The sequence below is a fragment of the Phascolarctos cinereus genome, unplaced genomic scaffold, assembly GCF_003287225.1.
Source record: "Phascolarctos cinereus isolate Bilbo 61053 unplaced genomic scaffold, phaCin_HiC Scaffold_2;HRSCAF=192, whole genome shotgun sequence".
Lineage (NCBI taxonomy): Eukaryota > Metazoa > Chordata > Mammalia > Diprotodontia > Phascolarctidae > Phascolarctos > Phascolarctos cinereus.
In genome coordinates this window covers 43795558-43821876 of record NW_027555625.1, presented here as the reverse complement: position 1 = coordinate 43821876, position 26319 = coordinate 43795558, and the positions used below count along the sequence as shown (strand labels likewise).

General features: G+C 42.6%; 1 protein-coding gene across 1 annotated transcript in view; it reads left to right on the top strand.

Annotated features, from left to right (window-relative positions):
* The window catches only part of PDPR (pyruvate dehydrogenase phosphatase regulatory subunit), a 35318-nt gene extending 9725 nt beyond the window's left edge, over nt 1-25593 (top strand). The window contains 14 exon segments of the mRNA XM_078149356.1: nt 7-128; nt 959-1076; nt 1942-2091; nt 3058-3250; nt 5364-5488; nt 6505-6660; nt 7303-7436; nt 8435-8583; nt 9195-9307; nt 11016-11110; nt 16180-16269; nt 17617-17799; nt 18634-18963; nt 18965-25593. Of these exon segments, the coding sequence (XP_078005482.1) occupies nt 7-128; nt 959-1076; nt 1942-2091; nt 3058-3250; nt 5364-5488; nt 6505-6660; nt 7303-7436; nt 8435-8583; nt 9195-9307; nt 11016-11110; nt 16180-16269; nt 17617-17799; nt 18634-18963; nt 18965-19042 (2036 nt within the window). The 3' untranslated portion in view covers nt 19043-25593.
* Nucleotides 25594-26319: the final 726 nt, after the last annotated feature.

Sequence of the window (26319 nt, the reverse complement as noted above, 5' to 3'; positions counted from 1 at the left end):
GCACAGGTGTTCAGATCCGTGACCGGACGAGTGTTATTCATGTGAAAGTTAAAAAGGGTCGTGTAACTGGAGTAGAAACGGATAGAGGATGCATCGAATGCCAGTATTTTGTCAGCTGTGCTGGTCAGGTTGGAAACAATGTTGTATCTTGATCTTGTCTTACTTAACGTTAACTCTTATATTTGTTGAGTTTGAGTATCCAGGATTCCAGATACTTAATCATCTAGAGAAGTAGATGATTATGTTATTAAGTAATTGTAAGAAAGCCAAGTGATTCTCTCTGTTTTTGACCAGAGGAAAAACCTGGAACTGAAATTAGAAATTCCTTGTGTCTGAAAGAGAGGTACCTCTAGACTTGACCTTCTTCTGCACTTCACTAAATGAGGTCATCACAATCAGAAATGTCAGTGTATAGCCAGCCACCCCTGGGTCTGGTTGTTACATTGGGTGTCTGTTTTCATCAGCTTCAGTTAAGTTGCTGACTTATTTCACTAGGTCAGGGGCATGGAATTCAGGGATTCAGTTTGTGGATACTAGGGAGGCTGTTCTAAGGAAAATTGTTTTCCTTTTGTACTGTTTAGTAATCTTAAGGTGAGCTGGGAAATTCATTTTGCTGTTTGAAGTTAATTTAGCCACTGTCATTTTGAGGTCTGTAGGTGAGATCGTGTCTTATTTTGCTATTAAGAACTCATTTTTGTCCCCAAGAGATTAGGCATCCTCTAAGCACTGGGATAAGTCTTTTATCTGTCTTTGTTCCAAAATTAAACTCATCTCTTCAATGTAAACAATACAGTGACATTTCCTATATGGACTAAGGTAGGCTGAAACTGGCTTCCCATATCTGGCATTGTAGAAGAGCACAAAAGTCACTTGAAATTAAGGTTTTCAAGAGACTTAACTTGCTCGTTTGTATTTTTTTCTCCCCTTCCCACCCACAAATAAATTTGTCCATTTGTAGTGGGCTTACGAGCTGGGTCTGTCCAACGAAGAACCGGTTAGTATCCCGTTACATGCCTGTGAACACTTCTACCTTCTGACTCGTCCCTTGGAGACCCCACTGCAGAGCAGCACACCAAGTGAGGACTTGTACTTTTTAAAACAAATCTTACTCATTTACAATATTCTTTCTTCTGAAAGGGAGATCTTTATCCTGAGGACAGAACTTACTTTCCCCAAGGAGTTTCTCCCCCCCCCCGGGAATATTATGGGGAGGTAAACCCAATTCTAACTTATTTCTTTAAGGTGAATATTTATTAAAGGGTAGCCAAGACATTATTCCACTTAAACCACCATTCTTTTACAAGAAAATTTTTCTTCTAAACTGTCTCCCCGTGCCATTTGAGAACCCTGGTTAGGAAAGAACTCTGGTTTTTGCCATGGTGATCTGATCCCTAAAAGTAATTCAGACAAAATAAGAAAGACGTGTAGCTTAGATTCTCTGTGTGTATGAGTCTTGTGTCAGAGGGGAGGGTATTGACATCTTGGGGACCATCACCCCCAAACAGGATCCATAGACCCCTCTTTCTGCCTGAATTTCAGCTGATACAATGGCAGTTAAGTCCTTGAGCTACAAGCACTCACAAAGGCTCCATGCTACTTGAATTGAGTGTCGGGGGTTAGGAGTAACAAGAGAAACATTCACCACTGGCTTTGAAAATGAAGTTGACTTGGAGGTGGCTGCCCAACTTCTACCCCATCCCCCCCCCACCCCCCCCCCCAAAATACATCAGAAGTATGTTTAAGCTAGATTGCCTGTGTCCCTAATGGAGTCTGACCTGGGTGACTTTGGCAAGTTCATTAATGAATGAATCTCTTTTGTTGGCTCCCAAGTCCTGCTTTGTTAATTCTTTCTCTTCTTTGTCCTTTTAGAAAGATTGTCTTAATTTAAAATGGAGATTCTCTCCTTCTCCGCATTGCTTTGTTGCCATCTCTTTTCTATAGCTATTGTGGATGCAGATGGAAGGATCTACATTCGGAATTGGCAAGGCGGGATCCTATCTGGTGGCTTTGAGAAGAACCCTAAGCCCATCTTTACTGAGGGCAAGAACCAGCTAGATGTTCAGAATCTTCATGAAGACTGGGATCATTTTGGTATGTGAATAGAGCCGTGGTAGTGCTGTCTCCCATTTGCGATCACAGACATTGTCCCGTCGTCTCCTCACAACGCTAATGTAGGTTGGGCAGTAATTATTATCCCCTTTTTACAGACAAACCAAACAAGGCTTAAGGAAGTTATGAGTTGTCCAAAGACATGACTCGTTAATGACAACTGAGCTAGAACCTAGGCCAACCCACTTTTGTTTTTCCTTTTTTTAAACATTGTTAGAATGTTTTTGGAGTATTTTGCTTTTGAGCTACACAAGTAGCCACCAAGAGATCCAGATTTCTTCATGTTCTTTCTCATTTCTTCATGGCTCCCAGGCAGGGGCTTGGGTCTCAGTGTGGCTTTTCAGACTTTGATGGTGGCTGAATCATATAATATGACATGTTCTTGTGACCTCTCATGCTGCTCTTTTTACATCCCTTGAAGGAGAGGAAGACCTTCTATGAGCAGGACTCCATTTAAATTTGAGACGTCATTGGAAAGTCGCTTTTGGGTTGTTGGTCTTTCTGTGTATTTTTGAAATTAAGTGTAATGTTTATATCTGCTCATAAACATCTTAGGAATTCATTGCCCCTCATTATGTGAGATCCCTTTAAAGACTCTTTAAAAACCTTTTTGTGATCCCATCTCTTTCAGTTTTTTTCATTATTTAAATAGGATAATTGATAGCCTCTTTGCTTTGTAGAATTTTTAGAAGATGACCTTTTCTTTTCTGTGCAGTAACTACATCACTGTGCAGAAATTTTCTACCATTTTTCCAAGTCATTGTATTTTAAATCTCACAGATCCTCTTCTGTGATTTTTTTATTGTAAGATTTTCCTTTTAAAGGCTTTTTTTAAAAAAAATAGATTCTACGAAAGAAGAAGAGAATGAAAAGATGGGGGTTAAACGTCTTTGCTCTCTTTGCAGGTGAGTATTACTTTTTTTTTTTGTATTTTTTTTTTCTGTTCAGAGCCTCTTCTGAGCTCCCTGCTGCGCAGGATGCCAACCTTGGAAGCTCTAGAAATTGTGAAGTTGGTGAACTGCCCTGAGTCCTTTACGCCAGACATGAGGTGCATCATGGGGGAGTCTCCGACTGTGCAGGGTTACTTCGTACTAGCTGGAATGAACTCTGCTGGAACTTCATTTGCAGGAGGAGCAGGCAAGTAAGTAACTTGGGCACAAGTGCAGAGCTCCGCGTGACTGCTTCCGCTTATTGTTTTATCCCCTTATGGAATCTCCTGTGATGCTGGTGTGGCACTACAGTCCCCAAACTGTTGTTGGTTTTGTTTTTCAAATAAACATACCAGGACTAACACATTCAGTAGCATGTTGTCCCTTTCAAAGGAATAACCAAGGAGGCTAGCTACTTAATCTAACAAAGCCTGAAGTATTTCAGGAACTCTTCTCTAAGCATCAGCTTGCATTAAAGGGTAGTGATTTAGTGCCAAGCCTGGGAAGAGGTGGAGCATAGTCAAATGGAGGATTTCACTTCAGGTCAAAAGTAGGTTTTGGCTTGAAAAGGTTGTAGTGCTCATTTTCTTGTGTGGCTCATAAGTTGTCGCTGGACATTTCCAAATACAGTTTGGATTGGGTGATAATGTAATTTCCAAGGTGACTGCTTTAAAGGACGTGCCCATTATGATATGTACGTGATGACATTTTTATTACTTTTGGTCACATGTGATGTCTGACACTTCCATAGTGCCCCGCTCTGTTTCACAGTCCTAGCAGTGGTACTGAGACAGGTAACAGAGCTGCAGGTGGCAACTTTAGACTGATGTTTCCCCAGAGAAGTTAAGTAAATTAGCTAAGAGCACATAAAGTCTGTGGCATAGCCAGAAATGAACCTTGGTGTTTTCATTGGCAGTGTAGACCCTTTAGACACGAGGTGGTAGGCACGTGATCACCCAATCGAAGGGTGGGAAGATCAGTCATATCCTACTCTCCCTGCTGGTCTGTCCAACCACACCTACTTTTTTATTCCCTCAGACCTCTCTTTGTCCCTTCCCTTTGCTGTGCGGCTGTGTACACTTCCCACCTCCCTGCCTCTGAGCTTGGGCTTTGCTCCTCAGGCCTCGACCTGGGTGCCCCAGCAGCAGCTGAGACAGTCCCTTCTCTCTCAGGTGCTCCTCAGAAGGTCAGTGCTGTGCTGCTGGGCAAGAACAGGTGGCACCCTTCCTGTTAAGGATGCAGCTGTCCTTCCAGGCACCCAGTTTCACTTTCCTGTACCCCAGATGTCCAAGCAGCTTCCCAGTCTTGTTTCTCATCCGTATCCGCTCCTCTGCACAGTCTCTTCTTGATTTTCAGGTCCTTATTACCTCGTGCCTATGCTATTGCAAGTCTCCTGATAGGCCTCTCTGCTTCCAGTCTCTCCCCTTTGAGGTCATTTTCCACGTGCCAAAAGGCTTTTCCTAAAGTTTAGGGGTGGCCAGGTCACTCCTGTACTCAGTAAACTCCAGGAACTCCTTGTTAACTTGAGAAGCAAATCTTTCATCTTTACCTTGTCTTTAAATTCTTTTTTTTTTTTTTGCTTTTTGGTGAGGCAGTTGGGGTTAAGTGACCATGGTCACACAGCTAGTAAGTGTCAAGTGTCTGAGGCCAGATAAGAACTCAGGTCTGCTTGACTACAAGGCCAGAGCTCTATCCACAGTGCCACCTAGCTGCCCTTAAATTCTGTTTTTTAATGTAAGTTTTATCATGTGGATGGAGAATAGATCTGTGATACCTTGGTACAGAAAAATTATACATGACTGAACTTCTCATGCCCGTGCAGGTTGGCATCTTCTTTGCAACCCACAGTCTTAGAGCTCTGAGAGGGGAGTGTTTTTTCTAGCGTCCATCCCCGGTGCCCCTACAGTCACAAACTGGAGTAGGACTTGGAAACAGCTCTTTCTGCCTTGGAGGCCTACTACCACTCCACCAGGCTGCTTCTCTGAATTTTATAATGTTTATAATTATTAGTTGCTGTAGTATAGGTAGATCACTTACAAATAGCTCTGTACTTTATGGCATGTGCACTCAAGAATGTTGTATTGATAGTAAGAGACCACTGTTTTAGAGTGTTGGAAACAAGAGCTTCCTGTTCCTTTGTCTCTCTCTCTTTTTTTTGTTAATTTTTAGGCAGTTGATATTAAGTGACTTGCCCAGGGTCACACAGCTAGTAAGTGTTAAGTGTTTGGTCTGAGGCCGGATTTGAACTCAGGTCCTCCTGACTTCAGGGTCAGTGCTCTTGTCCACTGCACCACCTAGCTGCCCCTCCTTTGTGTCTCAAAATAGGTACCTTGCTGAATGGATGGTTCATGGTTATCCTTCAGAAAATGTGTGGGATTTGGACTTGAAACGATTTGGAGCTCTGCAGAGCAGCCGTACCTTCCTCCGCCACCGAGTCATGGAAGTGATGCGTGAGTGAGCCTTTTTCTTACTCCACTATCACCTGCCGGTCCCAAGGGAACACTTTTTCTTCACTTACCTAATTGCTTCTCCTGGTATGATCTTGGATGTTTGACTGTTTTAGTTCTGTATCCTAGGAAGTTGTTTATATGCTAATCCTGCTGGATATGATTTATCATTTTACTTGGGGTATTGCAAGTCCACTGCTTCACCCTCAGAAGGCTCGCTGTGGATGAGGAAAGGCCTTCTTCTTTTTCCCCCCAAAGATCCTTTTCCTTTCAGATGTCAGTGAGAGTGGTGGCTGCTCTGTAGATACTCAGCAGTGTCCAGGTTGGTTTCGCCTGAGAGAGACCCCATCTTGTGTAGTGAATGTTTTCTTACTTTCTTGCTTTTTCCCTTGGAATTTTGGACTTGTCTTTCCTAGATACTAGATTCACAAAATTATTCTTAAAACCCTAATCTTCATGAGAGTCCTGATTATTTGTTACATAGCAATAAGATAGAAAACAGCTTCTAACACATTCCTACCTTCCTGTCACCATCAGTCTCTCCATTCCCTCAGTTAAAAAAATTTTTTTGTTCTGAATCTCTTTAGATTATTGCTCACTCCGATGGAATCCATGTCCAGACTTTGCTAAACTGTTCCTAAATAATCTGTGAATATTTATGTTCATTATTGAATATAACTGAAGCTCTTAATTTAATTTGTTCTTGGTTTCAGTGCCCAGGACACATGCACAATAAGATCTTTGAGTGCCATTCAGTGTGAGAGTTATCTCACCCAATCTGTACTGATAAAAGAGTCCCCACTGCTGTCATTTGCAAGAATGTACTCTTATGTCCCAGGCACTGGGAAAGATTGAGGGTTCCGAGACAGTAGAACAGTCTCTGTCCTTCATGTTCCATCCAGCCTTTGCTCAAAGATCCCCAGGAGGGGTGTAGAAAAACCCCTTGCCTCTTGTCTCTCATTGATTAAAGCTCTTCTTGCTTTAGTGAGCTTTTTCACCTCCTTTTCTGTTCATGTCAGCCCTGCTATATGATCTTAAGGTCCCGAGGTGGGACTTCCTGACTGGTCGGCAGCTGCGTACATCTCCCCTTTATGACCGTTTGGATGCACAGGGAGCCAGATGGATGGAGAAACATGGCTTTGAGAGGCCCAAGTATTTTGTCCCACCTGACAAAGGCAAGATCTCATTTAGTTTCTGATCTGAAAACCTGAGAAAAACCATACATTGTGAGGCATGAGAGGCAGCTTTTTTTTAATGGAAGAAAAAACACTGTGTTTTGGAGGCAAGAGGCCTTGGTTCTAATTCCTGATTCACCTTGGGCAAATCATCTGATCTCTGTAAACCTTGTTTCCTTGTCTGTGAAATGGGAAAATAATTTTCATTCTTTCACAGAGTAATTGTGAAGCTCCAGTAAGATAATTCAACAAATAATTTAAAGTACACAAAAGTACTTTTTGACCATAAAGTGCTATGTTATTTTGGTTCGGATCTGTGATTTCAGAGGTTTAGAAAAGCCCTTGTATTAATGCAGAGCAGCAGTGACTTGCTCCTTAATCTTAGCTCATTGCCTGGGAAGTAGTAGAAACAGCAAGTGACTTGCCTTGCCCAGTGTCACCCAGTCTGTGTCAGAAGAAAGACTTGAACCTATGTCTTCCTGACTCCAAGACCTACTTTCTGTCTTACGTGTCATGCTGCCTCTCATATTTAACAAGAAAGGTAAACAATCTACTCTTGATTTACTCACTGGAATATATAGTGAGCCCCTAATATAAATCCTCTTTCTTTTCTTTTTGAATTCTGTCATTTCTCTAATTTAGATCTACTGGCATTGGAACAGAGCAAGACATTCTATAAGCCAGACTGGTTTGACATTGTGGAGTCCGAGGTCAAATGCTGTAAAGAGGCTGTATGTGTCATTGACATGTCCTCTTTTACTAAATTTGAAATAATTGTGAGTATTTGGGAGCCCAAATGACAGGTTACAGAGCCTTTCCTGACTGTCAGAATAGCCTTATCTGATACCAGTACTTTGTCTCTGTAGGAGGAGTGTAATGTAATTGGATTTTTTAGTCTTTGTTTTTTTGGATTTTCTTGAATTCCTCTCACATTTTTTGATCTAATTTTTTTCAGGAATATCCATGCCTAGTCAGAATTAACTGTTACCTTTTTTATGTCATGCTTGTAAGAGATATAATCAGGATTTTAATTTTGTCTCATCTTCCTGATATCAATTCAACAAGCATTGATTAGGCAGTTACTTTGTACCAGGCTGTAGGCTAAGGCCCAGGGATACAAAGAAGGACAACTCAGGGAGCTCGCAGTCTAATGGGGGACACGGCACACAAATAACTATGTACATACTAAGTGGTGGAGGCAGTGTTGGGTTTTTGAACTGAGACTTGAAGAGGACAGGGAAGCCAGGAGGCAGAGGTGAGGAGGGTGAGCAGCCCACACCCAGGCACAGCAGGTACAAGGGCAGTGAGGAGATGGAGGAGCGTCCCAGGGGTGGGAGGACCATCAGCCCAAGTAGGTGGATCACAGAGCCTGTGGGGGCCAGCACAGGTAGGAGGGGGTCATGGGCTCTGGATGTCAGGCAGGATGGCGGAGTTCATTCTGGAGGGAAGGGGAGCCCCAGAGGTGAAGGAGAGGTGGGGTGATGTGGTTAGACCTGTATGTGGAGAGGGGAGGGACATGAGGCAGAGGAATCCGTAAGGAGGAAGCTGTTGATGAAGTCCATTTTGGAGAGGTCACATATGGATCGGGGGGGGGGGCAGGGAGGTGGGGGCGGAAGGGTGCAAGTGGAGAGGATGGATGGACTTAGTGCTGCCAAGCCTGGCACCTTTGGTGGTGGCACTCTCGAGTTTTCTCTGCACATCTGCTTCCTCTTCAGGAGAGCTCCCTGGCCTGAGGCTGTTGTGCTAACTCCCTTTTTCTCCTCAAACCCCGCAGTCCCCTGAGGCAGAAGACTTTGAGCTTCTTCAGTACCTCTTCTCCAATGACCTGGATGTGCCTGTGGGCCACATTGTGCACACAGGCATGCTCAATGAGGGTGGTGGCTATGAAAATGACTGCAGCATAGCTCGGCTTAGCAAAAGCAGGTGAACAGAGCGGGGTAGGGGGTGGGGGGGCTTCCCCTGCCTCCTCCCTGGGGAGCCCCCATTCCTACAGCTCCTCCCCCTCCCTTTACAGTGGTACAGGAGTATGGCTGAGAATGGGACAGCCTGACATATAGGATAGAAAGAAGGCCTTCGAGTCAGGAGGACATAAGTTCAAGTTTCCTCTGACACAGACTGGGTGACACTGGGCAAGGCCAGTCATTTACCTTTTCACAGAAGCCCTGCTTTTTGAACAGTTTGCTCTTTGGAAACTGAGTCTAAGAAGAAATCACAGAAATAAATTATTGGCAGTTCTGAATTTGGGAAGTCTACCTATTTTGTGGAAATTTGCAGTGTGTCAGCCAGACCCCACGTAATTTGTGCCTCCTGCACACAGGCCAGCCTTTTCTGTGGCTCTGCTTAGGTGGCATTCAGCCTCAAGCTGCTTCTGGCTCTTGTCACTCTTTGGATGCTTGTAGAAGACTTTTGTACATGGACTAGCATTGTTTTCTCCAGTGGCCTGGAGAATAGAGAGGGGCAGAATTCCTTGCTGACTTCATCGAACATTCTTTGCTACCTGGTGTGATTTTTTTTTTTTGGACTTTGCCTTCTAGTTTCTTCATGATTTCCCCTACTGACCAGCAGGTCCATTGCTGGGCCTGGCTAAAGAAACACATGCCTGAGAACAGCAGCCTGCTTTTAGAGGATGTGACCTGGAAGTACACTGGTAAGGGAGCTCGGGGGAGCGGGCGATGTCAGGAAGTCTAGGTTTAACTTAGACTTCTGTGCTGTGGTAGGCAAGAGAAACTGAGGTCAGTTTTGCGTAGGCCCTTGATAATTCAGCAGGACTGTTCTATTCTCCATCTTGAGCTCCCGTTTAGTGTAGGTTTTGGCTTTAATAACAACAACAACAATAACTAGCGCTTAGATAGCCTGTTCAGATTTGCAGAGCACGTTACAAATGGTATCTTAGTTGGTCCTCCAACAGCTCTGGGGAGGTAGGTGCTATTAATGTCCCTTATCTCACAGATGAGGAAACTGGGGCAGACAGAAGTCAAGTGACTTGCCCAGGGTCATATGGCTGATAAGTGTCTAAACTGGATTGGGACTTGGGTCTTCCTGACTCCACTCCTTAGGTGGGATTTTAGTGTTCTGGGCCACTAGCTGAGTCTAAATCATTGCAGAAGATTGAAATCGGCCTAATGGGTTTTCTCGCCATAGGGAGCTAGCCTATCATACTCTTTTTTGCTGTGGTCTGTAAATGAAGGCTTGAGATGATTCAGTCATTCAGCTTCTGAAAAGAGTATGCCCGGATATTTTTAGGCTCTGTTCCCACCCTGTCCACTTGACTAGAATATTGCCAGGCATTCTCAACTTTTCATTTATGAATATTAATTGAAGGATTGTTTGGAAGCTTATGAAGAGTCTTGGGGGGTATCCTGCAAGAAGACTGTGGCTGGGAGAGGGGGATGCCCCCACACAGTAGGAAGAAGTATGCGCCTCAAGGCCCAGACACCTTTAACTTTTTCTTTCTTTTGTGTATTTTTATTACTAAAGTTCTCAGGATGATTGTTCTGTTATGAGGAAGGTACTTCCATGTGGTAGCAAAACTGTTCTGGGGAGGTTGGGGTTGTTCCTGCATTGATCTCAAAGCTGTCAGTCTGGGCACAGTGTTAACACCCTTAAGAAATGCAAATGAAGATATTTTGTGTCTGGATACTAGTCAGAACTATAAGCAGCTTTTTTCTTCTTAATGTTTATGTTTCTAAATTTGATAAAGAAGAATTATCCAATACAATGTTAACTGTGTGTACCTATAGCAAAATGGTTGCTCTGGGAAGTACTATTACCAGGTACCCACATGATGCCATCGTGTAGAATGTAAGCCCCTTAAGAGTAGAGATTGTTCCATTCTCTGTATTTTGCATACCCTGGGCTTGGCAATATTAGGCACTTAATAAATGCTTATTAAGTGATTGATGCATGTATATTTCCTAGTTCCCTTAAGTGTCATCAGATAAGTGAACAATCCTTTACTAGCATTGACCACCATTCTTTCTCACCCACATTGACCCTAGTAAACTCTTCATTAACACTACTGACAAAACCCCATTGGTAATTGCTATTGTAGAATGTTTGGTCATGCTTTTCCGTTTCTGTACGGAAAGTTTTCCTGAAGCATGGGGATAAATCGAATAGCTTTCTATAACACTTTAATCCTAATAAGATTTGCATAATAGTTACAAAATGTTAGTAAACTAGTGTTGTTATTGTGAATGCCGAAATTAGAACGTTGTGATTCAGTCTTTGGAATACCTGACCATCTTGGACTTCCTTGGACCTCCTTGTGCAGGTGTGACCATAGGTGAAATGAATCCAGAATAAACCTTTGACATTCCCTTAGAGAGGCCAAACATCTCTTCTTTTCTGTTTAGCTCTCAATCTGATTGGCCCCCGTGCTATGGATGTTCTCTCTGAATTATCTTATGCCCCTATGACTCCAGACCATTTTCCATCCCTCTTTTGCAAGGTGGGTAACTGTGTACTTTTGTTTCTAGATTTATGTATCAAATTGTTTTGAGCTTTGGTACCTATTTCTCATGTGAGGTTGTAGACACAGAGATGGTTTTGACTTTGAGCAAATAAGGAATGTAATGAGTAACTTTTTCTTCCTCTCCCCATCAGATTATCCTTGTTCAGTCATCAATGGAATTGTTTTTTTAAAAAATATACTGAAATATCTGAATGTCAGTGTAGTATTAACTAGTTCCCACAGCAGTGGACTTAATTTATTTTCCACCTCCAAGATTATGGGCCTTAGAAAAGTATGTTTTCCAAGATATATTTTTCCCTTGCACCGTTTCCTGTTTTCACAGCCAGTATAAATTTGATGTAGAGAGTATCTTCTCAAGTTAGAAGTTGTCTTAAAGAAGAAGGAAAAAAGTTTATGTATCTTGGGTGTCCCCTAGAAATACCACTGGTGTTTATAGTTTTTTGTTTTCATCTTTCTCAGTTTGAAATAATTGATAGTTCTTGTTTTGTTTTGTTTTGTTTTTGGTGAGGCAATTAGGGTTAAGTGACTTGCCCAGAATCACACAGCTAGTGAGTGTTATGTGTCTGAGGTGGCATTTGAACTCAGGTCCTCCTGACTCCAGGGACAGTGCTCTATCCACTGCACCACCTAGCTGCCCCAATAATTCTTGTAGAATTTTTAAAATCCTGGTTGCAGTGTTTCTAGAATTAAATACACACTTTTAATGCAAATATAATGCCACTTCCATTTGTGGGGCCTTTCCCCTCAAAAGCACCTTGAAAGGGTGTGGCTGTGAGCTTGGGGGAGAGCCTTACCAATGATCCAGTGACTTCTGCAGAGTGGGTTTTTGTCAGTGTCTACCCATTTAGGGAATAGTAGACTAACAGAGCATTGGGTGGGCTCTGGCCCTTTATGCCTGGATATCTAATGATCACAGAGGTAGGGTGAGCTGGGGCTTGAGGCACAGGTCCAGCTGACACTGGGCATCTTACTAGGAATGGAGGACTGCACTTTGTGGTCAGAAAAGAGACCATAGGAATTTACTGATATTTGAATGTGCTTCTGAAGAGAAATGCAAAGATATTTTTAAAAACCCTGTTACCGCTGATCATTCTCTGAATGTCTAGGATTAGACCTTAGGTATGTAAAAGAAGGGCAGCTAGGTGGCACAGTGGGTAGAGAACTGGGTCTGGAGTCAGGAAGACCTGAGTTCAGATTCAGCCTCAGACAATTACTAGCTGTGTGATCCTGGGCAAGTCACTTCACCCTGTTTGCCTGAGTTCCTCATCTGTAAAATGAGCTGGAGAAGGAAATGGCAAGCCACTGCTGCACCTTTGCAAAGAACACCCCAAAAGAGGTCAAGGAGAGTTGGATATGACTGACCAACAACCAAACAATACAAATGCCCCTACTCCAAAAAAAGACTTTTAAAATTAATGTTTTTTAAAAGCCTGGTGGTGTTTTTTTCTTGTCTTCCCCACCTCTTACTCATTCTGAATTTTAGTCAAAATCTCCTTGGTGGTAGCTTCTTAACAATCTTTTCCAATTAAGCCTGTACAGCTTTGTCTGTTTGCAAACGATTCATAACAGTTGTTGTGCTGTTGGTTCATTACCAGGTCACTTCGTCAAAAACATGTCCTTCTCTTCAGAGGGTCAATTTGAGCTTTATCTTTATCTTGGAGCTCAGTTAAATTCACAGTTAGCGAAGTCTCTCCTGCCTGCTCTGCCTTGGTCTGATACTTGAGTGCTTCATCAAGCCTCTTCTGTCTCAGTTATGTGGGGCTGTGATTGCTGTCATGTTTTTCCAAGTCACCTGTCAGAGTGTTGACAGATGAATACTACAGTTCTTCTGTGAACACTCAGCAAATATTTATAGTGCTCTTGCAGCCCTAATGAGTGGGTGAATCTGAGCTGATGTTTCATCACCTGCTGAGATAGTGTGGCTTTTAATTGGTCATTTTGTGTTCTTTGATGACATGTATATTCTGTTTTTTTAGCAGCAGATATATTGAAGGTACTCTAAAAAGCCTCGAAATTGACAGACTTGTGAAATAATTTGGAAGTCTATTTCTGAGGGGGATTCTGTGACCTTCAAATCAGAATTGAAAACCACTTCTGAATTTTCCACCAGTGTCCTTTGTCTCAACTTTCAGGCAGATGCAGTTGAAAATTGTTTACTCTTAGTAATAAATAGACTACTTCATAACTGCTTTTTTGGAAGAAGGGACCAGCTAGGCTTCCTATAGACAGAGAAAACATTTATGTTCATTTTCTTAAGGAAGCTGTTTGCTTTCAGTCTTCTGGGGTTTGCCACCTTCTTAATAAGGAGCAATAACTTAACTGCCATCTGATGAAATAGTTGGCAGAGTTCTGGGAATCAGTTAGGGTTCCTTAGTTTCTGTAAACACTGTTAAAAAGCTAAGAGCCAGGTTTCTAATGCTATGGTAGCAAGCTAATCTGAGTGTCTGCAGTACCTCCTTTGTGCAGCATAGGTCTAGGATCCATCAGCAAAGCCATCCTGTCTTGTAAAGAACTTGGTGTAGAGAGGAGGCATCTTTGGCTCCTGTCGTTTTTATGAAGTGAATCCAGTTTTTATTTACTTCCCTCTCTCTCTAACTGAAGAAAGAGGTATCCCTTGATAAGATGTTCTCCCAGTGACCACTGGTCTCGGTCTCCCAGAAAGTTAGCAGATTATAAACAAGATGGTGCCATTAGAAATGCATCAAAGCAGCCAGAAATGCAAGTGAGAGAGAAGGTGGTCCCCCCACGCTCTGCCCTGGTCCGAACACAACCTGGATGCTCTGCTATTCATACCATTATTTAGAAAGCACATTGACAAACTTGAAAGTGCCCTTCAGAGGACAACCAGGCTGGTAGGGAGACTAAATAGTACCATTGAAGGATTGGTTGAATTAGCTAAGAGGATTTAGCATAGAAGAGACTTGGGGAAAAGGTTACCTAGCCATAGGTGCCCTCAAGTACTCAGCGGTGGAGGAGAGATCAGACTTTTCTTCTTTGGCCCCAGAGGGCAAACGAGGAGCAGTGAGTACAAGTTACTGGATAAATTTTATGTCAATTCAAGGAAAAACTTGCTTACAATTAGAGAACTCTCCACAAAGGAAACATTGTTTTGGCAGTGGCTTTAGCCTTCCTTGGAGATCTTCAAGCAGACACTAGATGATGGATTGGTGATGTTACAAAGGTATAGAAGGAAAAGCCTGCATGTCAAGAGGTTATTTCTGCTTGGAGAAAGGTCACAACTGGCAGAGATCATTAGAATTTTCTCTAGCTTCAGCTGTGACCACTTGCATTTTATAGTTATTTTGTAACTAAAGACAGACTTCCACAGTAGGGTGAAAGAAAAGCATATAATTTAGCTTGAGGACTTTTGATTTGCTTAAACAAAAAAAGAGTAATGTCTGTATATCATTGGTGGAATATCAGCCCAAAGCCAGTAAGTCCCTTCTTAGCTATTTTTAATTTGGTCAAGGGTAAACAAAACTAATCTTAATCCCTCTTAGAACTCAATGAAGTCTTTTAATCAAGGATGACTAATTAGGTTCTCCATTTGGGTGAGATCAAAGCTTACAGACTGCAGTCCCATCAAAGTATTATTTGTTAATATTTCATAACACGCCTGAGTCCTTAGTGCTGAATGCTTGCCATCCTTTTAGAAAATAATTTGAGGAGCAGGTAGGTGGCGCAGTGGATAGAGCATCAGCCATGGAGTCAGGAGGGCTTGAGTTCAAATTCAGCCTCAGACACTTAATACTTAACTAGCTGTGTGACCCTGGGCAAGTCATTTAACCCTGATTGCCTCACCAAAAAAAAAAAAAGAAAGAAAAGAAAAGAAACTAATTTGCCAGTAGAGTACACAAAAGACTCTCCTGAGTCCTATATATCTAAGGCCTAATCTTTCTCCACATTACCAGTGGTCTGATGAACATCTCTACATGAGAGGGTCCCATAGGCATCTCAAATTTAACATATCCAGAACAGCTCATTATATTTTCCCCAAAAAACCCATCCCTTCTCTAACAACCAATGACAGCCTTACTTCTTTTGAAGGCAGCACCTTTGTTCCCGTCATCTGTGTTTTTAACCTTTGGGGCACCTTTGACTTTCCTTTCCTTCAGGTTTTTGCCAAGCCTTATCAGTTCTCTCTCCATAACATCTGTTCAGTCCATCCTTTTGTCTGCACTCCCATGGCTCTTGCCTACTTCATGCCTCATCTCCTTTTACTTGGTCTAATTCAATAGCCTGATGGAACTCCTTTCTTGCAGCTCCTCTTCTCTCTAATTCATATTCCACAGAGCTACCAAAGTCATCTTCCTTAGTCTAACCACAAGTCGAACCATGTCACTGCCCAGCTCACAAAGCTTCAGTGGCTCTGTGTGGCTTCGAGGAGAAAAGACAAACTCTTCAGCTGATCATAATCGAGGTCCTACCTAACTTGGCAGACTTAACTTTGGAAATACCCCCTTTCAAGCACTCTCTTCTAGCCAAACTGGTCTCCTAGATCTTTCCTGTACTTAGTATGCCCTCTGCCTTCCCCATGCATGAAATACAGGTTTCCCAACAAGGCTTAGCTCAGGTTGTTTGTATTTGAAACCTTCCCTGGTCTTCCCAATGTATATATAATTTTAGACAATAATTATATTGTATTTGCTTACATATATGTATATGCGTTTCCCCTCAACTCCCATCGAATAGAACCTAAGAGTCTTTAGAGCAAGGACTGTCATTTCTGTCTTTAAACCAAAGACAGTGTCTGGAAGAAAGATGATTCATTCAGTACATGGTTCAGGATAGTAACAGTGCAGGCACTTGACCCATGTGTGTTGGATTAAATTGATCTGGTGATGTTCCTGATGAGCAGAAGAGTTTAAAGAGATTTGTTCTTGTGTGGTTCCAGCAGACTAGATAGGGGGAGCCCCAAGATGTAGTGCCCTTTTCATTGGAGTGTGTATTTCTCAGGGTTAGACCAAAGGGCTTAGAGTTAATGACTGGTCTAAATGCTTTCCATAATAATCTTTTCCTAACTTCTTCTGCCTTGGTTTCTACAGGAGATGAGTGTGGGTTATGCAAATGGAATCAGAGTGATGAGCATGACTCACACAGGAGAGCCTGGATTCATGCTCTATATTCCTATAGAGGTAAGAGAGTTATGAGAGCTTCTAGTGTTATCGGTGATTGATTCAGATGACTCCAACAGGCCACCCATATGATTGGTGACTCTTATTGCTTTAGGCAGAATTTAAGACAAAGTTTTAAAAAAACAAGGTGAGCTACTTACTTGCAGTCTCCTTCTTCATGCTCAGTATGGATTCAGTGTATGCAAGGGCAAGGCTAGTGATGTTACTTCTATGTTCAACTTCTCATGCAAATGAAACTACATAACCTCCTGTGCAGTCATAATAATTTTCTTAGTTAGCATCTAGTATCCTAACTTCACTTCCAGTTCAGAGACTCGTGTGTATATTTTAATTAGTTACTGAGTAACAGTTTTCTGAAGCCAATTTTTAAATGAATGAATGTGAAAAAAGTATTTATTAAGCATTCTGTGTGCCAGGACTGCTGATCTAGGGATATAAATGCAGAAAGCACGAACAATCCCTGCCCTGAAGGAACTAAATTCCAGTTCCGCTCTAGCCAGAGGGGAAGAGTGTCTTGGGAGGACTCTTTGATCTGGGTAGTAACTAGGATGGTGAGTGGGGCCTTGGGAAGCTGATGGATATACTTAGTCCAGGAACCAAGGCATATGATTCTGGTTCCTGAATTTAGGGAGGGGAGTGAGAAAAGGGTATTTGCTGGAGGCAAGGTAGTCAGTAATGAAGAGGAGGAGGAAGAAGCCTGAGAGGAGGCCTTAAATGAAGCATGCCTGGGACTTCTCCTGAAGGTATCAATCACGACAGTGGGGCCCCAGGGCAAAGCCAAGAGTAACTTATTCACCTTTTAAACTGAAAACTTTTATGTTCACTGAAAGTATCCTTTTTAAATTTAGGGATGGAGAAAATAGAGATTAGCTTGGTAGTTTTTCTTTTGGTTATTCCATGCTTCCAGAGTTTATCATCGTTGGTGTCTGTTCCAGACTAGAAGCTATTACACAGACCTAGAGTTGTCCAGAACACTGCTCCCTTTTATCAGAAGAAGCAAAGTGTAGGGGGAGAGATGTGAGGAATGACTGGGAAAGCGGTGAGAGTTAGGGTAAGCCAGGATAGGAGGACAGTTGTGAACAAGGGAGTGGACTTCTTTGTAAGTAACAGTGGTAGACATTCTGCCTTTAAGCTGTAAGTGTATTTGTTTAACAAGTATTTATTAAAGGCCTTGGCATAACACTCACTATTTAGTCATTTGGAGGGAGCAAAAGAAATAAAAGGGGACTGTCAACTATATATTTGAGCAAGAGAGAGGACTTGTAAGCCATATATCCTGGTCTCATTTACTCATCAATCTGGATTCTCTAAAATGCAACAGTAAACTCCATTTCTTTCTCCTTATAGTATGCCCTGCATGTGTACAATGAGCTGATGAGTGTTGGACAGAAATATGGAATCCGAAATGCTGGTTATTATGCTCTCCGAAGTCTTCGTATTGAGAAATTTTTTGCCTTTTGGGGTCAGGACTTGAACACGTCCACAACACCCCTGGAGTGTGGACGAGAATTTCGCGTGAAATTGGATAAGGTACTGTATGTGACCAAATCCAGGTACCTGAATGATGATGCTGATCAGATTAGAAGGAGAGTGCTCATAGAGGAGTACACTCAGAAATTCCAGAGTGTAGCAATGGGTAGATAATTATGAACAGGGTGTCCTTGGACTGGAAAATTTTATCCACAGCATAAAAAATTGTTGCTTGAAAATACAAAGCGTCTAGAAAATTCTTGTTCTAATGCCGTAGTTGTGAAACCTTTTAGATTGACTGCTTTTCTGAATGCTGTGAAAATTATGGGATTTGCTTTGTCATGCTAACATTTGTTCCACACTTAGCAAATGTTCCATGTCATCCCCCTGCTCAAAAATAGTTCTATAAAATATAAACTTCTATACCTGGCATCAAAAAGAGAAGGCAGCTAGGTGGCGCAGTGGATAGAGCACCAGCACTGGAGTCAGGAGGACCTGAGTTCAAGTCCGGCCTCATAACACTCACTAGCTGTGGGACATTGGGCAAGTCACTTAACCCCCATTGCCTCACTTAAAAAAAAATTTTTTTTAAATTTCTAAAAATTTCAATTTAATGCTATTGTGTCTTATGATTGAATTCTTTTTAAAATATTTAAAGAGGTATTTTATTTCTCCTGTTAAAAAGATGCTCTTTGGAATACCCTTAACATTGTGAATGTGGCTCACATAAGGTATTGTGCTTTACCTCTTCTATAAGTATAAAGGCATCACCAAAAAAGATTAGAGGATGGCATTGTAATGCATTGAGATCAAGGACTCTTCCCTTAGTGCTGTTTCTCAAGACCAAATGATCGTGGCCTATACACGTTAAGTCCTATATTTTTTCTTTTCCAGGGAATGGATTTTATTGGTCGGGATGCCCTGTTGCAGCAAAGGCAGAATGGAGTCTACAAACGCTTTACTATGTTCATCCTCGAAGACCATGACACAGACCTGGACCTCTGGCCCTGGTGGGGAGAGCCCATTTATCGGAATGGGCAGTATGTTGGCATGACCACCAGCAGTGCCTACAGCTATACTCTGGAGCGCCATGTCTGCCTTGGCTTTGTACACAATTTTAATCAGGAGACAGGGGAGCAGCTAGTGGTAACCCCTGATTTCATTAACCGCGGGGAATATGAAATTGACATTGCGGGACAGCGCTTCCAGGCCAAGGCCAAACTTTCTTTATCCATTCAGCTCCCTCTTTACTTACAAACGACGAAAGGACGAGATAGAAATGAGTGACTTCCAGGGAAAGTAACTCTGGTAGGGAAGCCTGCCGCCTCCCTCCTCACACTAGGACTTCCCACTAGGATCATCTTGCCAGCTGCTTCCTCCTTCCTACATTGCTTCCTATTCTTTCTCCATTTCTTAACCATGAAGGTTATTTTCAAAACCTTGAGATTGTTTGAAACTTAGCTTACATTAACATTTTTTTGCTTTGAGATTTTTTTTCATTTTTCCTTCTTTAAATACCCCATCCAGTACCTTCTCCTCTTCCTTCTCATCCCCTCCCCCACCCCCCAAAAAAAGTCTTATGTTGGCAGATGGCACGTGGTACACTTGACAGGCTGAACATTCAGCAGAAATGGTTGCACCATTGTGGCTGCCCTTTGAAGGGCAGCAGTCTGATTCCAAGTACTTTGCTCTATCCTTGCCACCCACAGTCAAGAGCAGCTGGTATTTGCTGGCCTGTACTTTAGAGTTAGCTCTTCTCTTTCTTCTTGGGCATTCTACATACCACTTTCAGTGGAGTGGCCAGATACCATACCCATTAGGGCTGCATCCAGACAGGGGCTTGAGGAGATGCTCCTCTTAAATGGTTCATTGGGATACTCTGATTTACATTTTCCTCATGTACATTGTGCAGAGGGGTTTGGTGCAATGACACACTGAGCAATAGAATGATTAGCTACCTCATTGCTGTGAGACTGGGCAAGGGTTTTATCGGAGTGGTGTTGGACAGAGGCGGTCTGCAACTTGGTCTTTGGGCTTTCTTAAAGAGCTGTTGCTCTTAAGGAGCAATAAGGGCGATCATTGGATCGCCCAGCTGGGAAAACCCTGCCTGTAACTTTCTGCTCCCTTGTCAGGCTCCTCTTCTTTAGGTGAACATAAGAGTGATGCATTGCTCAGAGGATATCCCCGTCAATGATAAATGTAAATGATACTGTTTTTTTCTCTCAAAAATCTAGTCCCCCTTTCTTGGTTTCCTTTTCTCCAGGTGTCCTGCACTTTCTTTTTAACTAGTTCAGCCTTACTTGGCCTATCTGTAAAAGGCATATAAGCTTCTGATCCTTTGAGGGAAAACCATCTGGAATGTATGGGTCCAGTAGGTACATCTTGCCAGCCCATGCTGAGTAATAGCCATGTTTTTGATCCACTCAGCTCCATCGAAGAGGGAAGCATTCTTTCCAGTAACTCAGTTCATGTGGGCCTTGGGCCTGGCTTCCCATCCTCTCCTCCATCTAGGAAATTGCTCCATTACTCATGCAGTTTTCTTATTTTTACTTATCCTTACTCACTGAGATGGAAAATTAGTTTTAGTTTTCTGGTTTGCTTTGTTTTCCCTAGAGACAAATGTCCTAAGGAAAAAAAGTGACTTTGCCCTTTGTTTTGAGTGGAGCTTTTCTTGTTTTTTTTGACCTGGCAGTGAAGCTCCCAGATACTACAAATTGCTATGAGCTTCAGCCCCTTGACTTTTTTTTTTTTTGGTAGTTAAAACTGCTAAAACCAAAGAACAAAGAGCTAGTACAGATTTTTCATGAACTTAAAAAGCTGTACTGCCCCCACGAGTGCAAAGTCTTCTCCCCCACCCCATCTCCAGTAGATCCAAGGTCTTTCAGAACTTGAGACAATTGGGGTTGGCTTGCCTTTGGAATTTCTCTTTTTCCTTACTTTCCTTAACTCGTGGGTTGTTGCACTGTTATTTGCCCACTAATCTGTCTAGGTCACCCACCCCCCTTTTATTTTTAGGCAGTTGGGGTTAAGTGACTTGCCCAGGGTCACACAGTAGGTCACCCCTTCTTTAATAACTTACAGTTCTGTTCTTAGGCCGGCTCTTTTATTTTTCTTGGGCCCTTGCTCATTTGTAAAAGAGGGAGAACATGGCAAATATTAGACCTGAAGGTGAAACTAATTTGTGATTTAGATAACTTGCCAACAGCCTTCTGAAGAAGTCTGCCTTTCTTGTCAGCTTTGCTGAATGGGGTCCACAGTCTCCTTGACAGCTCTTTTATTTAGGCTCTTTTTACCTCTTGTGTCTTTTGTCTTGAGTCCAAGCCTTGAGATTTCTGCTATGCTTAGCATTCTGTGTAGTGCCCTTGGCTGAATCAAGGCTGTGGAAGATGAGGAGAAGAGAAGTGTCTCCCAGCCGGAGAACAAAGCAGCAGATAGACCAGAGTTTGGGAGTTGGGAGGAAGGTGGCGGAGCAGACATGGGCAGAGGAGGTTTTCTGGAGTGATGTTGCAAAGGCCGGGTAGACTGGGTGTTGTTTGGTCTTGAAGATGGTACCACTGGATGTGGATGGGCTGCTTCTACTATTTGGGGATTTTGCACTAATCCAAGTTCTTCCTTTGTAAGTAGAAATTTGGGCTTTTCTGGGGTTGTACGCACAGGTGTGTCTTTCCCCTAAGAGAGGGGAATAAAGCTTAGCAGTTGCATTACGACATCGAATCACTACTTAGAAAGAGAAATAGGAAGAGAGGCAGCTGTGTAGTCCCAAAAGCATTCAGCTAGAAACTTATCTGCCAAAAAGGGTACTTGGGGTTTCTTGTTTTTTAGTTACAGTTCCCCTCAGATTCCTGGGCAGGAAGAAGTATTCCCTTCTCATGGACGAGAAAACCCAACGAGGGAAGACACCAGTGTGGGCCAGCAAGGACCTTTCCAGTACTTTTGCCTGGTGTGTTTGTTTCTAATATCAAACCACTTCTTTTCATTTGGAGGGGAGGTTCAGACTGTAGTTAGTTGGCATCACATCTGAAAAGAGGCCTGGAGCTTCTGTGGACCAAGACATTCTTCTTCAATAATTTGAGGTTTTCTCTTTGTCTGGGTATAGAAAAGGCTTCTTAAGGAGAGAGATCTGAAATGTTTGTTCTTTTTGGGTTCAGGTTTCCCTTGGAGCAGATTCAGGGCAAGGAGTAGCCAGTTTGATCCATCCATTTTAGAACAAGTTAGCTCCTTTGGGCCTTGCATCAATTTTCCTATCACAAGGAGATCTAGATCCCAAAAGCTTGAGATGGCCAAAGCAAAGAGCACTTTTAATGTCTATGTTGAGTGATGTTTTTTCCTCTACCGGGGCATGTGTAACAACCCAACACGATCTCATCTCATCCAGTCAGATTCGTTCCTGTCGTGGGCGTTTGAGGGGTGTTTGTGCTTCCTGTGGAGCAGGGATTTCAGTGCAGCAACAACATTCAATTCAACAAATGTTTTCTGAGATTATCCTTCCATTTGGAATGTTGCATCCTTCTTTTTAATCTTCCTTCTGCAAATAGACCTATATTGTTCTCTTTTGTTTTGGTCTTAGGTACTGAAAACATTTTGGTCTCTTGGGAACACTCAGTATTGCATGTCTTCTGTGAGCCTCCCTAGAAAACAGTTAATGAGTATTTTCCTTCCATTTGTGTCTGTGCTTTTGGATCTGCTTTCTTGTTATGGCGAAAGTCATTTGGCTTTGGGAATTTGAATTCCAGCCAGAGGATATTAGGTTCGCTTGGCACATTCCTCCCACTGTGTTAAGAGGCACTGAGGTCAAGGAACAGGATTACTTAGTAGTACAGAAAGCTTTGAAAAGATAAAATACTTTAATGTGATTAATAGTTAATTTTAATGACTAATTTTATTATTTTAATGATTGATAGTCTAATGACTAATCACAATCACAGGACTGAAAATTGCTTGCTTCAGTAGATCAGTCTCTTGAGGGAAGATGGGAAGGGTTTAAGGAAAACGAGTTGCTTCATCTTTCCTGGACAGTCAGCTGCTCTCAGTATCCCAGATTGTTGGCAACAAATATAATATGATGACAAAATTAAGACCCTGCGGTAGAAACTTTCTCCTTCCAAAAGCAACTCAATTCTTAGTCACTTTCAGGAGGAAAGTCTTCTTTTGCATTAGTGCAGAAACTGGTGCATCATTTATGTCTTGATGTTTTCAGAGAGACACATACAGTAATTTTGCAATGGAAGTGAGCATCTAGAAAAAAATGCCCCACAATTTAACAGCAAATAATGTGCGTGACCCATACTTATGTTAACACTAACATGCTTAGATTGCATTTATCTTAACTTTTCTGGTAGATGAAGAGAGAACAATGAATTTGTAAGCTGTTCTTTTGACCTGTACCAAGGTCTCTAGACTAGTGGGTGTTTCTACTACAGAAATTTCTTCTATGAACTGCAGGGTGGCTATGGCATTCGTTGGAATCTGAAAGAATATCCAAAAGAATGGGGTGTCTGTGTCCCACAACCTATAATTACATGTGGTCTCAAAGATTTCACTCTCCATATAGTATAAAATGACCTTTCAAGATTCATTACTCTGAAAATATCCCAGCTTTCTAGTATTGGGGCACTACTAAGTCTTTAATTGTTAAAGAAAACATCATAATTACTGTACCAGACTGATGAAAGTTCACGCTTGTTGCAGTTGTATCCTTTTTTCTGTGCAGAAGACATTGGCCTAGTATCTTCCAAAACGCTACACTTACCTAAACAGAAGTGAGATTGCAATCTGATTCTCTTTATTTGCACACTTCTAGCACCCCACACTCCCTTATGTTTTTTTTTCTTGAATGTTTCATAGTAGTCACAACTGGGGAAATGGTTTCCATTTAATTGTCACTTTAAGACAGTTCCTCCCGGACTCTCACCTTTTTTTCCTCTTAACCCAAAGATTCCAGGGACTTTTATCATTCCCTTGCTCCCAGTTATGACTAAATCATAAGAAGAAATTTGGCTAGCCTATTAAGGAACATAATTTTTATTAATTCTGGGCAAGGGGGTAGGAAGTAATTTTGTTTATGCTTGAGCATCCTGTTTTTGTTGAATGCAGTTTCTCAGAAGCAAGACGACCTTGGACCCAGAGAGCTGTGCGGTTGTTACTACAGCCCCAGCGTTAGGCTTCCTTGTGGTGGCGGATGAACTTTTGTGTCAGAACTGTGTTAGGCTGAAGAAACAAGTACCGTTTTGTTCTCCGATTTAATGACATAACTCTGAAATTGGCAGCAACAGGCACCTTATTTTCAGAGGAGTGGAGCCAAGTCGTTCAAATTTTGTAGCCCCCAGATGCTGTTGCTTTACTTGTCCCATGTTGTTTCAAAAAGAGAAATGCTCTTGACCTTTGTGTGGTCCCATTAACCCCAGGCAGCAGAGGATAAAGGGATATAACTGGAGCTTTCTGAACAGTTGAGTTAGACAGTTGGTTCTGCTGGGCTTGGGAGGGCGGCTGTCCTCCTGGACCATCAAACTCGAGGACTTTGGCAGTTCCCCTAAATGGCACGACAGGTCAAGGTGAATCCATCAGCAACCTCTTGGTACCGTCTCCGCTGCTCCCCCAGCGTGGAGCGTACAGCTCTCTAGCCCAGCAGAACCAGGTAAGTCTTCTCAGTAAGGAAGGCATGTGTAGAGTTTTGATCTCTCTCGGGCTGCCTCTTTTCCCACTATGGTCCACAAAGAGGTTCCTGAGAGATCCAAGATATAAAAGCTGTTGATGATGGCTAGTGTATTGTTAATAGAAAGGGCTTCTGCAGTTCAGACAACGCTTCTCAATGTTAGTGTCATGATATGGAGACTCCCGTGAGCGGGAAAGCACTGTCTAGCATGTTTTCTGTCAGATGGCTTTAGAATAAACAAAGCTGCCCCTCACCCATCGTCTATCCCTGCCACAAAACCAGGATAAAATTAGTTTTGAATTCTGCTGTCCATCCTGTTATAAAGCTTGGTAAATAAGGAACTTGCTCTGTGTCTTCAGAACCCCAGCCATCTCCACTTTGGGCTCTTGGTTTAAGGTGCTAAAATCACTAGACTCCTTTTATGAATGCTGTGCTTCCTCTGAGGAGCTTTCCAAGAGGGCTGAGCTTTTTAGTCGGTCTTTGCCGGCCTTTTCTCCATTGAGCGCCAGAGCTACCCTTGGTGTAGTCTGTCACGTTGGGCAAAATGAGACACTCCTTCTTGGACAACTTTGTTTATCCTCTGTGGACATGTCTGCATTTTATTCTTCAGCCTTCTCCTGTCTTCTAGGGACAGGGCTGACTCTGTTACAAGAACCGGCCAGTGTTTCCTCTGCAGACAGGAATGAGAGCGCGGAAAGCTGGAGCTCTCGTCGCCATTTTCTAGTGCCTTACACACACGGGGGAGGTGGCCAGCACGGAAACTCCATTTCAGTCTGAGTCTCCATACACCTTCCTCCTCATAGCCATGCCTCTCTCCATAGCAGGAAGAAAAAAGCTTTCTACAGATATATTTGAATGAACATTGTTCTCAGAGCACAATTCATGCTTTAACTAAACCCTTGGTCTATACACAATGCCATTGTAACTGTTGTGAAGTATCAAGCCATTGCGTCTGTGCAGAGCACTGAAGCCCAGCTGTGTCCTAAAAACACAAGGCACTTTAGCAAATTGGAATCCTTTTGTGGGGCGCTAATGGTGGGCGGCTGTTAGTCACACAGGATGGGCCCCCGTCCTCCACCAAGGCTGGGTTAGCTGAACATTGTGCACTGTGTTTATATAGAGTTGTATTTCAGTTAAGATTTTCTGGTCTCTTCATGTATCATAATGTTTCTTTATGAATAAACAGACATTTAATTACTCTAGCCCTAGCATGTTGTGGAATATTCTTTGTATGTAGCAGGAGTCATTCTCTCTTGTCCTCCATGTATGCATATACATGACAATTCCATGTTGTTGCTGTATATGAGAAGAACCACTGTAAGTGTCCTGGCCTGATGCCTCATCCTAAAGGTGTCCCCCCATTTCCCTTCCCTGGGCTCTTAGAGAGGTGGAGCAGGAGTGTTGAGACTTGGAGTCAGGAGAAGTCCTCAGTTTGAATCCTGCCTTCTCAGTCACTCATAGTGACCATGGGCAAGGAACTGAACCCCTCTCTGGGGCTCAGTATCCTCCTCCGTACAATGGGCATAAACGTTCCTGCTTGACAAGGTGGTGGTAAAGATCTGATGAGACGCATCGTATAAATGCTGTCTGTTCCTGGCTATGCCAGTGGGCCCCAGGCTCTGGAAACTCCTATGAAGTTGGGAAAGCATATAGACCCAATAATGCTGTTGGCCAAGGATGAAACAAACTACCTTCAGAGAGGCTCGGGAGTAAAAGGTTGGCCTCCAGGCAAGTTCTTATTTGTATTTTTACTGTAGAAACTTGAAACTGCCAGCTAAGATATTAGAAGTTTATAATCATTGATCATGGAAGTACCCACTCAAAATGGTGGGGTTTTTTTGAAGTCTCGAGAAAGGAAAATGAAGCATTTGAAACTGAAGTAAAGAAAGTGTTATGAATGGCGTTCCACATAGTGGTGGTGAGATGGA